The sequence below is a fragment of the Dromiciops gliroides genome, chromosome 3 (assembly GCF_019393635.1).
Source record: "Dromiciops gliroides isolate mDroGli1 chromosome 3, mDroGli1.pri, whole genome shotgun sequence".
Classification (NCBI taxonomy): domain Eukaryota; kingdom Metazoa; phylum Chordata; class Mammalia; order Microbiotheria; family Microbiotheriidae; genus Dromiciops; species Dromiciops gliroides.
The window spans coordinates 409,654,216-409,669,299 of NC_057863.1; the positions used below are offsets into that span (position 1 = coordinate 409,654,216).

The 15,084-nt window shown below is 34.6% G+C and overlaps 1 protein-coding gene across 1 annotated transcript in view; it reads left to right on the plus strand.

Moving 5' to 3' along the window:
* The window catches only part of GTF3C3 (general transcription factor IIIC subunit 3), a 47,866-nt gene extending 35,040 nt beyond the window's left edge, over positions 1–12,826 (plus strand). Inside the window, 3 exon segments of the mRNA XM_043997954.1 lie at positions 5,364–5,488; positions 8,307–8,459; positions 11,490–12,826. Of these exon segments, the coding sequence (XP_043853889.1) occupies positions 5,364–5,488; positions 8,307–8,459; positions 11,490–11,612 (401 nt within the window). The 3' untranslated portion in view covers positions 11,613–12,826.
* Positions 12,827–15,084: the final 2,258 nt, after the last annotated feature.

Here is a 15,084-nt window from a genome sequence, read left to right on the forward strand (position 1 = left end):
ATTATTTTTGTGAAAAATCAGAACACATTTAAATACAAGTAAGTTAAAACACAACACAATCTTAAAGAAAACTTTTTTTTGAAAAAAGAAAACCTTTACAAATGTTCCCCTCTTTTTTTGAATATGCTTATCAAAAATAATACTTTTAGGGGCAGCTGGGTGGCTCAGTGGATAGAGCATTGGCCCTGGATTCAGGAGTACCTGAGTTCAAATCCGGCCTCAGACACTTGACACTTACTAGCTGTGTGACCCTGGGCAAGTCACTTAACCCCAACTGCCTCACCAAAAAAAAAAGAAAAAGAAAGAAAAAGAATACTTTTAGAATCAATTTACACTTGCCATGGCAACCAATTTGCCAGGGAAATGCTTTATAGAGTTTGATCAAATAATCAGTTGAGAGAAAAAAATAACAAAAACAAACATCTCGGGGCAGCTAGATGGCGCAGTGGATAGAGCACCGGCCCTGGAGTCAGGAGTACCTGAGTTCAAATCCGGCCTCAGACACTTAACACTTACTAGCTGTGTGACCCTGAGTAAGTCACTTAACCCCAATTGCCTCACTAAAAAAAACAAAAAACAAAAAACAAACCAACTCAGAATATGGGAGCGTAATACTCCCAGAATTAACATTGTATTATGAAATCAAAACCATCTTGCATTGTTTCAAAATTAGATAGATGAATGAATAGAAGAAAATACATATAGAAGACTAAAAGACAATGAAATTCAAACTAGGGAAATCTAAATGAATATGAACTTAGCATTATTAAGAGTATTATAAAATACAAACTTGATCACATGACTATAAAAAGCTTTTACAAATATTCCCCCCTTTTTAAAAAAAACTAAGTATATATAAAACACAATCTTAAAAGTATGAAAATTTCTATGAAATTAAACCCATACAGTTAATTTCAAAATGTAGATGTAACAGCATAGAAATCTTTATGTAACCTCTGAACTGACATTATTTTTCTGAGTGAATTTAGAACACTTTTGATTCTGATATCTAAAATCCCCAATACTCATATCAATATCTTGCTGCTTACTTCTACATTTCTGTAAAATATGTCTTCTTGAAATATGATGATGATTATCATTTTTATTCAGCTTAAGTTTGTCTTCTTTAACCCCTCTATTGTCTGTTGGTCCTTTCATAATACAAATGCTTTATAAGGTTACTAATTAAAGACAAAAGCAGATTAACAAAATTATGAACAAAACGAGCATATCTAGAATTTAAAGGATTTTCTAAGGTTGGTTTGGGAGAACCACAGCAGGTCGAGTCAGAATCACAGCCAGACTGGGGAAGGGCTGAAGCTGACTGTTTCAGCAACTGAGTAGAAGCTACAAATGCAGGTAGAGAAAGCTGTGCATGCACAAGATCAGGTCCTGAGGAGGATGGATTAGATCTCTGGACTTCCCTGGCAGGAGGATCAAGGGGCTTGGCCATGGGAGGAGTAGCAGGTGGCACCAGAGGAGGGGGAGGAGGTGGGGCCCTGAGAGGAGGGGAGGGACCAGGGCAATTTGAATCAGACTTGGTTTTGAACTCAGGCCTGGTTTCCCCTTCCCCCACTGCTAGGGGATTAAAGGCTTCTAGAGGCTGGGTTGTTGCCTCCAGGCATGCAAAATTTGAGAACCTCTTAGCATTAGAATTAGAAAAAAATGCAGGAGTCAGAGGTTTCTCTGAAAAAGCATGGTTGGGAGAGGGGGGGAATATTTATATTCCCTTGTGTGAGCACCTTGCTCAGCTCTTCTAAGAAAAATAAAAAGAAAAATAGATAATCCACAAAAACAAAGCATTAACATGATCTTATCTACCATTTGTCTGGTTAAACAGACTAAAATCAGAAACACTCCCTAAGGAGTTGAAAAAACCCATTTGAAAATTTAAATAGAAAACAGTCAGTACTTAGCAGTTTAAAGGGACAGGGCAGGGGAAATTTCTTAAACAACTGGAAGATCAGAAGATTGTAGGTTCAGCTTTCCTCTTCGTGGTCAGCCATATGTAAGGGACTAAAATTCTAGCTAGTCTGTCTAAAATATCTAATGAGTGGTCGCCAGTATATTATAAGCTTTAGCAAGAGTTAGACTTTTAAGCATTTATTAAGGAGAATAAGAATTTGGTGAAGAGAGAGAGAAAGGCCTAGATTCACCTATCTATCAAAGGGAGAGCGCATTTCTAGCTCTCCTCTCCACCAGAGTCCTCACGAAAGAGAGTGAGAGCGCCAGCGTCGCCCCTTCTAACTCCCACCAGCAAATGTCACTTCCTGACGCCAAAGAAAAGCTGCATGGCCTTGCCCTCAGAGGCCTTCTCCTCATGGCAGAGCTTTCCTATAGTATGTCTCCAGCAGGTGGCGTCATTCCAATCTCACCTTCCACAGGAACCTTTTTCTAATCCTTCCTAATTCTAGGGATAGATTTCCTATCTATCCTGTATATAACTTGTTTGTACATAGTTGTTATTTCCTGTATTTGATTGTGAGCTCCTTGAGGTCAAGGATTGTCTTTTGCCTTTTTTTGGGGGGGGGGGTCAGTGGGGGACTGGGGGGGGGGGGAGTGTATCACCAGTGCTCAGCACAGTGCCTGCCATGTAGAAGGTACTTAATAAATGATTTTTGACTGACTGCTGGAAAGTGTTTGAGTGCAGTCCTAGCAGTGGCCATTGATTCTGTGGTCTAACACCTAGCTAAGTCAGTCCCTGGAGGCTCATCACCCGAAGGTTTGCTACTAGGTAATGATTTTTTTTTATCCATAGCAACTCATAGGAGATTCTTATTCCTAATAAAACATATTTATAAAATTCCAGACCTCTTCCCCCTCAACTCCCACAAGGAAAAAAAAAGTACCTAAAATGCCCTTGTATCATATCGTGCCAAGGGTCAGGATTACTTCTTTCCTGACTCCAGGAAATTTTGAGTTATTGAAATCAAGAACTTTTCACGTTTTAAAATTTTGATTTTTCTTTGAATACATATTATCTTACAGCTTGATAAATATAGTATGTGTGACTACTGTGACTGCAAAAAAATATTTTTAGTAAAGTTTTTTCCACTAGAGTCTGATGCCCCATCTTCATGTGGAGATGACCTTATGTTCTAAAAAGTTATGCTAATGGAACACAAGATTTAGCATATTTTATTAGGTTGGAATAGCTTCCAATGAGTATTGGAAGTCCGCCTGGCTAAATTTAGAGAGGCAAAAAGGTGATGAATTTTTCAGTCACAATTGCTCATAAGGACCATCCAGGCCCTGCACTCTATCTACTGTGCAACCTGGCTGCTGTTTGTGCATGTGCTTGTGTGTGCGTGTGTACATGTGTGTGTATGTGTGTAATCCATATATCTGTAAGAGCAAATGCCACTTAAAAAAAATAAACCTAGGAGAGAAAAGCTTAATATTAAATCAAATTAATAAATTGTAATCCATGAATGAGATATATATATATGTGTAAGGTACTTTGCATACTTTAAAACATACTATAATTCAGATAAGATTTTATTAGAATTATTATAATTTTTATAGTACATATTTTAATTATTTTATACTTTTTTATAATTTAGGCCATTTCTCATTAACATGGCCCTACAATAATTCACTTATGAAATTGGTAAATAGTGCCTCCAATCTAATTTGTAATTCTAGTGACAAAATATCATCAAACAAATGTGTGCAAACGATTTCTTTGTGTAGATGCTTTTTTGCTTGTCTTATCTTTCTGTTGTGTTAGTATAATTTAACTCAAAATGTGTGGACTTTTCTTTAACAAAATGTGTTAAAAGTATAGGTGTAGGGGCAGCTAGGTGGCACAGTGGATAGAGTACCGGCCCTGGAGTCAGGAGGACCTGAGTTCAGATCCGGCCTCAGACACTTAACACACTTACTGGCTGTGTGACCCTGGGCAAGTCACTTAACCCCAATTGCCTCACTTAAAAAAAAAAAAAGTTAAAAAAAAAAGTATAGGTGTGTCTCAGTTAAACAAATGTGAATTTATAAAACAAATTAGGAATTTTTCACTTTACAAAAGAATTTACCATATGAACTTAACATAATTATAAGAATTCATAATAATTTTTTATTTGTATTTATGTTCAGGATTATATGTAGCTAAAGTGTAGCTCTCTTTTTTTGCTAAAGTATTGGTTTTTTAAAAAAATATTAATCTATAAGGAAATGTTAGCTTTAATGTGGAGCTAAAATGTCTAGGTCATATCTAATAGGGAAAATATTTTCAATTCATATAAATTGTGGACAAAGTCCATTCATGATTCTGGTTCTGATTTTTAAACATACAGATGGTGCATCATTTTAGAAGGTAATTTTCATCTTGTTCTCCTTTGAAAACAGGCAATAAAGTGAATTATCATAAAATAATATTTATCAAAAGTAAAGCTAATTAATTATTAAAAATAGAGCAAACAAGCTTTTGCAATATGGCTTCTAACCCCCAAATTCAACTGAAACTGTTCTCCAAGATTACAAAGAATTAATGAGTAAATCCAGTGACTTTTTTCATAATCCTCATTTTTCATTATATTTTTTGACAATTGTCAGTCATTCCCTCTTTCTGGACATTTTTCTACCTTGACTCCTGTGACTCAGGCTTCTTGATTTTCTCCTACCTCTCTAAATGTTCCTTCTCAATCTCATTTGTTGGATCATCATCATCATCATGATCACATTTACTTAAGTATTGGTTTTGGTTTCTCTACAGCATTTTTCTTAGTAACTTTATCAAGTCTCATGGGCTTAGCTGTTATTTCTCTACAGATGACCATATAGCTAACCTTATTCTCCATGAACTCCAGCTTTTCCTTGCCAACTGCCTTTTGGACATCTCCACTTGAATATCCCATAGACAGCTCACACATCATGGCCTACACAGAATATATCATCTCCCACACCCAGATTTTACTCCATCTCTTGAGGAGGTGACTATCTAGTCACCCAGGTTCCTAACATCAGAGTCATTTTTGACTCTTAATTTTTCCTTTCTCTAGACCCAGGTGCTAAACTTGTTTATTCTGTCTTGATAGTGTATCTGGCTTCCATCCTCTCCCTACTTTCTTCTTACATGATTGCTAGCCTAATTCATGCTGATATCACCTGGTGGTTCCCTCCTCTCACCTCATCCTCTAGTGTCAGTACTGTACTTATTAAAAAATAACTTTGGATCTACTTATCTGTGTGCATGTTGTATCTCCCAGTAGAATCCTGGAAGGCAGGAAATTTTATTGTTGTCTCTGTCTCCCTAGCACCTACAAAGGTTCTTAATACATGTTTGTTGAATTGAATTGTGAAAATATTTTCTCGAGAGGTTATTTAAAATCATGTTGCTTCTTCTTTTCTTTCTTTTCTTTCAGGTCAATATGTGCAGGCTTTTCGCACCCATCCAGATGAACCTCTCTATAGCCTCTGTATAGGATTAACATTTATCCACATGGCATCTCAGAAGTATGTATTAAAAAGGCATGCGCTTATTGTGCAGGTAATTTCTCTTGATGTCTTAGTCTTTGATTTTTTTTTAGACCTTTTGGTGCCTTGACTTTGATCAATAAGTTTACCATTCTACGTTGAGTATATTTGGCTTTGAATATAAAGATAATAGGCTAAAGAAATCTTGAGTTATTATTTACTCTAAGGTTGTAACCATTTCTGAGCCTTTTCAGACTATAGGATAAGGTTAGGATTATATTTTTTTGTCAACGCTACTAACCATATTCATCTTCCTGTTTTTTCTTTTGATTTCAGTGAAAAACTGGAAAAAAAAATTATACTTAAGATTTTTAAATAGAAAAACCTGGGATGAACATTAAAAAGGAGGCTATGTTTAACATGCTTTCCAAGCCAAAATTCAAATGTAAAGTGTCTTATTTTCATAGTTGAAAAGTGAGGTTTGGATTTTTTTAAAGCTGCTATAATGTAAATACAGATGTTTCATCTTTGTCATTTGTATATGAATTTATTTTTTTAATAATAAACATTTTTATTTAAAATTTTAAGTTACAAATCCTATCCCTCTTTCTCTCCCTCCTTTTTGCCCCTCCTAGGTGGTAAGCAGTCAGATATATAGGTTATACATGTGCAATTATGTAAAACATTACCATATTAGTCATTTTGTACAAGAAAACTTACATAAAAGAAAAAAATGAAAGAAATAAAGTGAAAAATAACATGCTTCAGTCTGTGTTCAATCAATATCAGTTCTTTTTTTGGAAGTGGATAGTATGCTTCATCATTAGTCTTTTAGGATTGTCTTAGATCATTGTATTATTGAGAATAGTTAAGTCATTCACAGTTCTTCATCAAACAATATTGCTGTCACTGTGCACAGTGTTCTCCTGGTTCTGCTCACTTCATTATACATCAGTTCATATTAGTCTTTCCAGACCTTTCTGAAATCATCCTGCTTGTCATTTCTTATAGCACAGTAATATTCCATTATAATCATCTACTATAGTTTGTTTACCCATTCCCCAATTGATGGGCATTTTTTTGATTTCCAATTCTTAGCCATCACAAAAAGAGCTGCTATAAATATTTTTGTACAAATAGGTCTTTTTCTTTTTTGAGGGGGATATCTTTGGATGAATTACTTTAATTGATTAGGCTTTTGTTTTTCCTACATACATATGCGACTATCCTTTTTTCCATGTTACTTTTTTCTTTGGAAGATAATTTGGTTTCCTTTTTTTTTTTTTTTTAAATATACCCTCTCTACCAGTATTTCATGCCAGAAAGCTTTATATGTCTTCTTTCCACCTTTGCTACCACTTGATATTTCATGTACCAGGCAAACTTTTGTGTACGTAGCAAATACTGTTTCATGAGAATGATCAAGAATACATGAGCTGGCTAGTGTGGGAAGATTATTTCTTTAAATGTTAATGTAAATGTATTTTTTTTCTATTTAGCTTTCTCTAGTAAAAGGACTGCATATGTTGTTTAGTTTTAAAATTCTTCTTCTTTTTCTTTTTCTTTTTTTTTTTCTTTTTTTTGCGGGGCATTGAGGGTTAAGTGACTTGCCCAGGGTCACACAGCTAGTGTTAAGTGTCTGAGTCTGGATTTGAACTCAGGTCCTCCTGAATCCAGGGCCAGTGCTTTATCCACTGCACCACCTAGCTGCCCTAGTTTTGAAATTCTTAACATAATTGAATTGTATTGCTTTTATTTATCAAGGAAATTTCATTTTCAGTAAACCTTTACCCTGGTATGGATGTGGTAGCTTCTTATAATAGTGTCAAAATTCTTCTGTTGGGTCAAAAAAGAATATGATAATTTATATTAATTGAATTAATCTCTGAATATATTTCTTTTTTCTCTGACTTTTGTTTTTGTATTTACTTCAATTATTTTGTAATTTTATTTTAAATTAAATTCCAAAATGAGGGAAAATGTGATTTCAAGCCAGAAGATCCTAGTTTCATTCTAAATCTGATATTTATTATGTGACCGTAAGCGAGTAATGTAACTTTCCTTGGCCTTGTTATGTTCACATGTAAAATGGGAATAATAATAATATTTGTACCACTCTTTATCTCACAAGGTTGTTTTGAGAAAAGCACTTTGTAAATCATAAATGTGCTGTAAGCTGTTGTGACTTAAGATAGTTCTCTCACAGCAGTAACCCAATTTTCTGTTATTCATTAGTATAATAGGTTCCATGTTTCTGAAAAGAATATAGTCTGTATTACTATATACATAAGGATTACTTTATTATACATAATTGTGCTCAGAAAAGTTTTCTTTAAGTTATCCAATTATGCTGAATAGTTGCTTTAACATTTTTAGCTTTATGTAAAGAGCAAATATGGAGGGTGAGCTAAAAAAAAGAATTCATTTGGGAAAGAAGTAAATGGTTTTTGTATATACAGCATTGAGAAAATTGATTAGTACATTCTCCCAAAGAATCTGCTTTTCTAGTAGAGACTCTTCATACTTACTATGAAAGAGGCTAGGGTCCTTAAACTTAATTTACTAAATGGGAGCTATTACCACCAAAATCAAAAGGGTAGAATGTCCTCTAATGAATTTTCTTCTAAGGGTAAAGCTTTCTTCGTTTGTCAGTTCAGTTTTCCTAAGTTAGTAGGCATGTATCACTATTGAAAAAGTTTGCCCTAGGCTCATATTGAGCAAACTAACTTGAAGCCGTAGAAACTGTGTTCTTGGAGCCTGGCAGCCTGCTTATGGCACTTGACTCTTAATTTCATCATTTCATTGCAAGTATCTGAATCTTATCTATTAGAATCATTTTGGAAGGCACTTTAATGTTTTTTTTATGAATTATCAAATGTTCTCTTTTGCAGGGATTTTCCTTCCTTAACCGCTATCTAAGTCTCCGTGGACCTTGCCAAGAATCATTCTATAACCTGGGACGTGGCCTTCACCAGCTGGGGCTGATGCACATTGCAATCCATTATTACCAAAAGGCCCTTGAGCTCCCTCCACTTGTACTAGAGGTACTATATGCTTTCGTTTAAAAACCGAATAGCCACCTTTTTTTAAAAAAAACTGAATTTAGTCAGCCAAATTGTATGGCATACTCAGTACAACAAATTATAGATGATATGATTGAAATGGTTCCATAGGTTAGATAGGTATATTGAGGAATAAATATTAAATATATGGGTTGGGGGCAACTAGGTGGCACAGTGGATAAAGCACCGGTCCTGGATTCAGGAAGACCTGAGTTCAAATCCAGCCTCAGACACTTGACACTTACTAGCTGTGTGACCCTGGGCAAGTCACTTAACCCTCATTGTGCGACCCCCACCCCCCAAATGTATAGGTCTTAGAAATCTAGTGTTATGGGAGCTATGGGAACATATACAGATTTTGAACTTATGATGTGGTAAGATAGTAGCCACAGGAATAGCTGGTGAACATCTAGCCTAATGGAATATGGACTCATTATTCATTTTGAAGAGAAAACATATCTTCCTTCCTTTGTGTAAATATTAGGAATCTGGAAATTTTAAGATTCTATTTCTTTTCTTTTCTTTTTTTTTTTTTTTTTGGTGTGACTTGCGCAAGGTCACACAGCTAGCAAGTGTCAAGTATCTGAGGCCAGATTTGAACTCAGGTCCTCCCAAATCCAGGGCAGGTGCTTTATCCAATGTGCCACCTAGGCTGCCTTCAATTCTATTTCTTATACTTGCAAACCAGCTCTTACTTTGAAGATAAAACATTGACAGGGAAAATATAATAATACCTTCTTCATAATAATACCCTTTTGAGCACCATAGAGAACCTTATAGGTATTTTCCACTTTAGCTCAGTGCCTGTATATTAGGTGGGATTCAAAACATAAACAGTAATTCTGTCCTGTTGAATTCAATTGCTGTGTTATTTATTTGGAGAATAGTTTTTCATACACTGTTATTTTATAAAATATCTTGAGAGAAGAGATAGGATCCTTAACTGTTTTGTTTTGTTTTTTTGTGGTGGTGGTAAATCTTTAACTAATAGCTGCACACACTTGTAAATTTAATCTACATTATTAAAATTTTTCTTTTTTTTCCACATAAATATTTTATTATTTTCCAGTTACATGTAGAGATGGTTTTCAACATTTGTTTTCATAAGATTTCTTGTTTCAAATTTTTCTCCCTCCCTCCCCTTCCTCCTCCCCTCCCCAAGACAGCAAGTAATATGATATAGGTTATATATGTACAATCACATTAGACATATTTCTGCATTAGTCATTTAATGAGAGAAGAATCAGAGCAAAAAGGAAAAATCTCAAAAAAGAAAAACAACAACAACAAAAACAATAGAAATAATATGGTTCAATCTGCAACCAGATTCAACAGTTCTTTTTTTTTTCTGGATTTGGAGAGCATTTTCCATCATGAGTCCTTTGGCACTATCTTGAACCATTGTATTACTGAGAAGAATCAAGTCTATCACAGTTGATCAGCACACAGTGTTGTTGATACTGTGTACAATGTTCTCCTGGTTCTGCTCATCTCACTCATTATCAGTTCATTCAAGTCCTTCCAGGTTTCTCTGAAAACCGCCTGCTCATCGTTTCTTACAGCACAGTAGTCTTCCATTACATTCATATACCACAACTTGTTCAGCCATTCCCCAGTTGATGGGTAGCCCCTCAATTTCCAATTCCTTGCCATCACAAAAAGAGCCGCTATAAATATTTTTGTACATGTGGGATCTGTGTCAAGATAATGGAATGTGATAGATGATATTTAGCAGATACTCAGGGGCCCGCCTGGAGACTGATTTAAACTGATTGAATTGAATTAGGCAACTGACTGCTGACTTTAGAACCCACATTTAGAATTTTAAATTACACAGATCCTTTAACTATTTAGGGGTGAACTGGATTAGGGTTTTCCAATTAGATACATTCCACCTCTTTGATTTTATATATCTGCAGAGATTTTATATTCAGTAGACAGAAACTTGTTTTTAGATAAACTTGGAAGCAACAAACCCCTTGCCAGTCATTATGTATGGTAGACAAAAGAATCAAAACTTACAACAGATACTACCATGAGATTAGAGAGCTTTGACAACATATTTTTACATTTTATGACCTCAAGTCCTTAAGAAGTGAAGTGTCTTGCCTAGTATTAATCATACCCTAAAAAGGGGCAAAGCTGTGATTTGGAGGCCACATCCTATCAAGTGCAGTGCTCTTTCCAGCTACCCCACACAAAGAGTCAACAAAATATCAAGATTCCCATTTATTAGACAAAAACAATCTTTTTAGATGGATAACTTTACCAAAGTACCACAATTTGTTTGAGAGAGGAGCTGTTGGGAGGGCTAATCCTGTAAGTTTCTCCCAGGGTAGAAATACTTGGTGCTATTGTCCTAAGAAATGGAATGTCTCTTCCAAGTATATGATACCCTCTAGAGAGGAAGTAAAAGTAGCAATTTCTGGTAAAGAGTTACCTTATTTATTTCAGTTTCTAATATGACCGTGAATTGTCTTTTGTAAACATTTGATAAAATTATAAAGGGGAAAACACTGATTTTTATGTACCCAGGAAATTAAGACTGTTACACATGAGATTAGAGATAGAATGAGTTTTGGTTAGAATAGGCATTTTACTAAAATATAGTATGTCGAAATCCAGACTATTCCTGTACCTCCCTTAGCAGGGTGCAGCAATTCTCAAAATTCATAATTCATAGTGTATCCTGCAAGTCCTTAATTTAAAGTGTGTGGAAAAAAAAATAAAGTGTGTGGTATATGTATAAGATCCTAGAGGCCTTTGGTGGTTTGAATACTATGAAAAATTCTATTTGATGATATAAATATTTAAAGTTTTGGGGAAATTCTCTCTTTGTTTTACTGATATAAACTCTCAAATTGCTACTTTTTAAATTTTACTGATGACTGAATTCTAGTAGATAATTTTAAAAATTCACTTTCTAAAATTGTATTCTCTGTTATGTTGTTCTCCCAGGTGGGAGTACCAAATGTAATGGATCTTTCATGTTTCTTCCCTTTTTTGTCCCAGGGGATTGAAAGTGACCAGTTAGATCTGCGAAGAGATATTGCATACAACTTGGCGCTGATTTATCAAAACAGTGGAAATATGGGAATGGCTCGAAAGCTGTTGTATACCTATGGAACTATTTAAGTTATCTTGGCAAGAAATGACATTTTTATGCAACTGCTGTGACCCATCATTTTGCTTTATGACTCAGGATGGATTATTTGGTCACCCTTAAGGACCTTAAGGAAATTATTATTTTGGCATTATTTAACATTAGGAGGTGTTCTTTTTATTATAAACAAGTAGAAGTGTATATATGTTCCAAAATGTCTGATAATGCTCTTTGGAATACAACTTTCTGTTTTCTTGTGGATTCCTGTACACATCCTGGATTTTTAATTTTTTTTTTCAGGACAGACTTTACCCATCTTTTAGTAAACGATAACAAAGCATTTCTCAACCTATTCTGAACCTGTACTGGGCAGTATTAGATATTGAGCCAGTACTTTGTATTCAAGTCTGCTATTTTTTCCTTGTTCCTTGTTAACTTCTGAGGTGCTATTAAAAGACTTAATGTTTCTAAACATATTCTCTGAATGAGGGACTTGAGAAACTACAAATGTATTTTTAAACATGTCTGTATTACAATGCATTATATATTGTGATTGTTGTCCAGGAAACCATTTCTTGGTACTTTCTGTTTCAACTTTTTTGCTTTGACTCTTGGAGAAACCAGATTTTCACACATGTTCAGAAAATCAATATTCCCTGGCTAAGGAAAGACTATGTCCATAAGACAAAATGACCAGCTGCTTTAGTCCCTTAGTGAAAAATTAATCCAAGTTCTTTTATCTTCTCAGAGTTTAATGGAATTTTTCAGATTTCTGCTGCCAATTAATGTCTTGTTAGCTCTGTTATCAAGGTTGTGACTATTTCTGTAACACAAATACCACTTTGGCAAAGACTGCACCAGTTCAAAAAAATCCTGTACAGGGGAAAGGACGAATCACAGATTCTTTGCTTATTGTAGCTTTCAGGAGGAACAACAAGGTGCTATTTCAAGGTCACTGTGATGACTGGGGAAGATGGTAAATTGGTTAAGGTTGGAGACATTGCAATGTTTCATTGATAATGCAAAAGATGAAATAAAAGGCAAAAAACTGATATAACTTGTGATCTTAAATATTACTTCCTAGGAAATCTGACCTATGCTTTGCTGATATGCACTTAACTTTTCTAGTTTAGAAGCAGGACTTTTGTTTAATGAATAAATGTGTCATATTTTGGGGGAAAAATATGTCATTTGAAATTTAATAAAACTATTTTTTATAAAAAAATCATAACTCATTTTATAGTGTTTTTTGTTTTGTTTAACATCTGTGCTATTCAATTAAAAAAGCTAATTATAGTTTGTATAGTAAAAATTAGTTTTTACATCTTGTGTTTACTACTGTCTTCACTAAATATTGAAAAACTCCAAAGAAACATTTAATATTTATAGCATTGATCTAAGGTTGTTATTACATAATAATCTGGTCTACCTTTATAAAGCAACTAATATTTTCCCTGTTCATTGATCCTTTATGTTATTTGAACCTGAAGCATCTGTGATCTGTCTTTTCCTCCTAGAATGGAAAAGTGAAGATACATCAACACTGGCCATTTGTTCTTTTTTCCAAGACCCTTAGTCTGTTATTGATTTTCTTTCCTGTATAGCTTTCACCCATTCTATCTTTTTGCCTTTTGTTCTGTGTTTCCTTAATTTGTTAAAACATTCAGGCCTTATAGATTTGCTTACAAAATTGCCTAGAACTTTTATATATCTTAAACTGTGGTAGAGTGGAATTAAAAAAGAGGGAAGTCTGTATTTAAAGTTCAGCTTGCAGCTGTTAGAAAAATGAAAAGGGCTTGGCTACCTTGCTGCCTTACGCTACAGACTTCTCTCATGAGAAGTTCCCTATATTGAGTCATGTAAAGCATTTATGCAGATTCAGATTTGGCTTTACAGTCCTCTAGTAAGCCAAACATTGATTTTGGAATTGGAGACCCCACCCAACATTTATTATAAGTGGAACACCATTTTTAATACTTTAATAATTATAATAAACACTTATACAGTACTTCAAAGTTTGCAGAACACTTTATATATATTATTTCATTTGATCAGTAGTAAATGTTTATAACAAGTTAATAGAATCATAGACCTAGAGTTGGAAGGGACAATAGACATCCCCCTCCCCGCCCCCCAGTGCAAATCACTTATTTTACAGCTAAAGGAACCAAGATCCAAGAAAATTAAATGACTTGCACAAGGTCGTGAATAGGCAGTAAATGTTAGAGGTAGGATTTGAACCCAAGTCCTCTGACTCCAGAACCAGTGTTTTTTCTACTGAAAATGCTGCTCTCTCATAAAATTTACTAAAGATGTGCTTAGGGGATGGAATTGGATTTTCTGTACTATAGTTAAATTTTTCTTCACTCTTGGAGATATCAGTTTATCAGATGTACATGTGTCTCACTTTCCAGACTAACAATTAGTTGAAACCTCTATTTCTGACAACTTAAACTTCTCCCCATGAATAACATTATAAAACTGAATCCTTTCTATTGGAAATGTTTTAGTTCTAAAACCAAATATTTTTCTGACAAGCTTAGCTCCAGTACTTTCCGTTGTGTCTCCTAGAAATACCAGTTTCATAAGGAAGTAGTGATGTATGTTGGAAGACAGTCTGAGTCCCGAATCTGGAGACCTGATCCTAGTCCCTGCCCTAATCATGATTCTTCCAAGGCCAATTTATCCGATATATCTGGATCTATGTTCTACTTACCTTGGTGCTGGCAGCAGGAGTATGCTGAAGCCAGCTCGTACAGCTTATGAAAGCTAATTGTACAATTTTTAGTGTGAGCATTTTACAACTCAGAAACTGGCAATACAAATCAGGGTTTGATTGATTGTTGATTGTCTAGATTTAAGAAAGTGATGGAGAAACTGTTAATAATGCAGATAAAACTTAAAAGTGTGCCATAGTACAATTTTTTTTTCCCTTTGGAGAGCTGGTTTAACATTTACTAGCACAACCCTGGCAGGCATTGTGAGCTCCTCAAGGGCAGAGAGTATCTCTTACCTTTATATCTCCAGTGTTTAATAATGTCTAACACATAGTAGATATTTAATAAAGGTTGATGATGATTGCTATATTGTTATTTGTTCTTTTTTAATTCTTCAATTTCTTTTCTTTTTATGGTGGTCTAGAAACATGATTTATTTCATTGCTTAGTTCTTTCCTTAGTAAACTTAATTTCCTTTCTTGTATTTATCTTGTTAAGAGTGTCAGCAGCTCGAATATAGTGCTCACCTTTGAGTTGTTTTGTAAGAATGACTAAAATGCCTCTTTTATTGAAGTTCCATTTTTTTCCCAATGATAATTAGGCTCAGCCTTTCAGAATATAACATTTGGGACTGTATCTTGAGCTTTGCTTTTTGGAATATCCTATTCCATTCTTTTCTGTGATTTCTCATGGTTATGGAGTAATCCTAGGCTATTCAAATGGATAGATACGCTTTTATAGCTGAAGGCCTTTCAATTTACTGCTTGCAGAATTTGTTGTTTGGCAT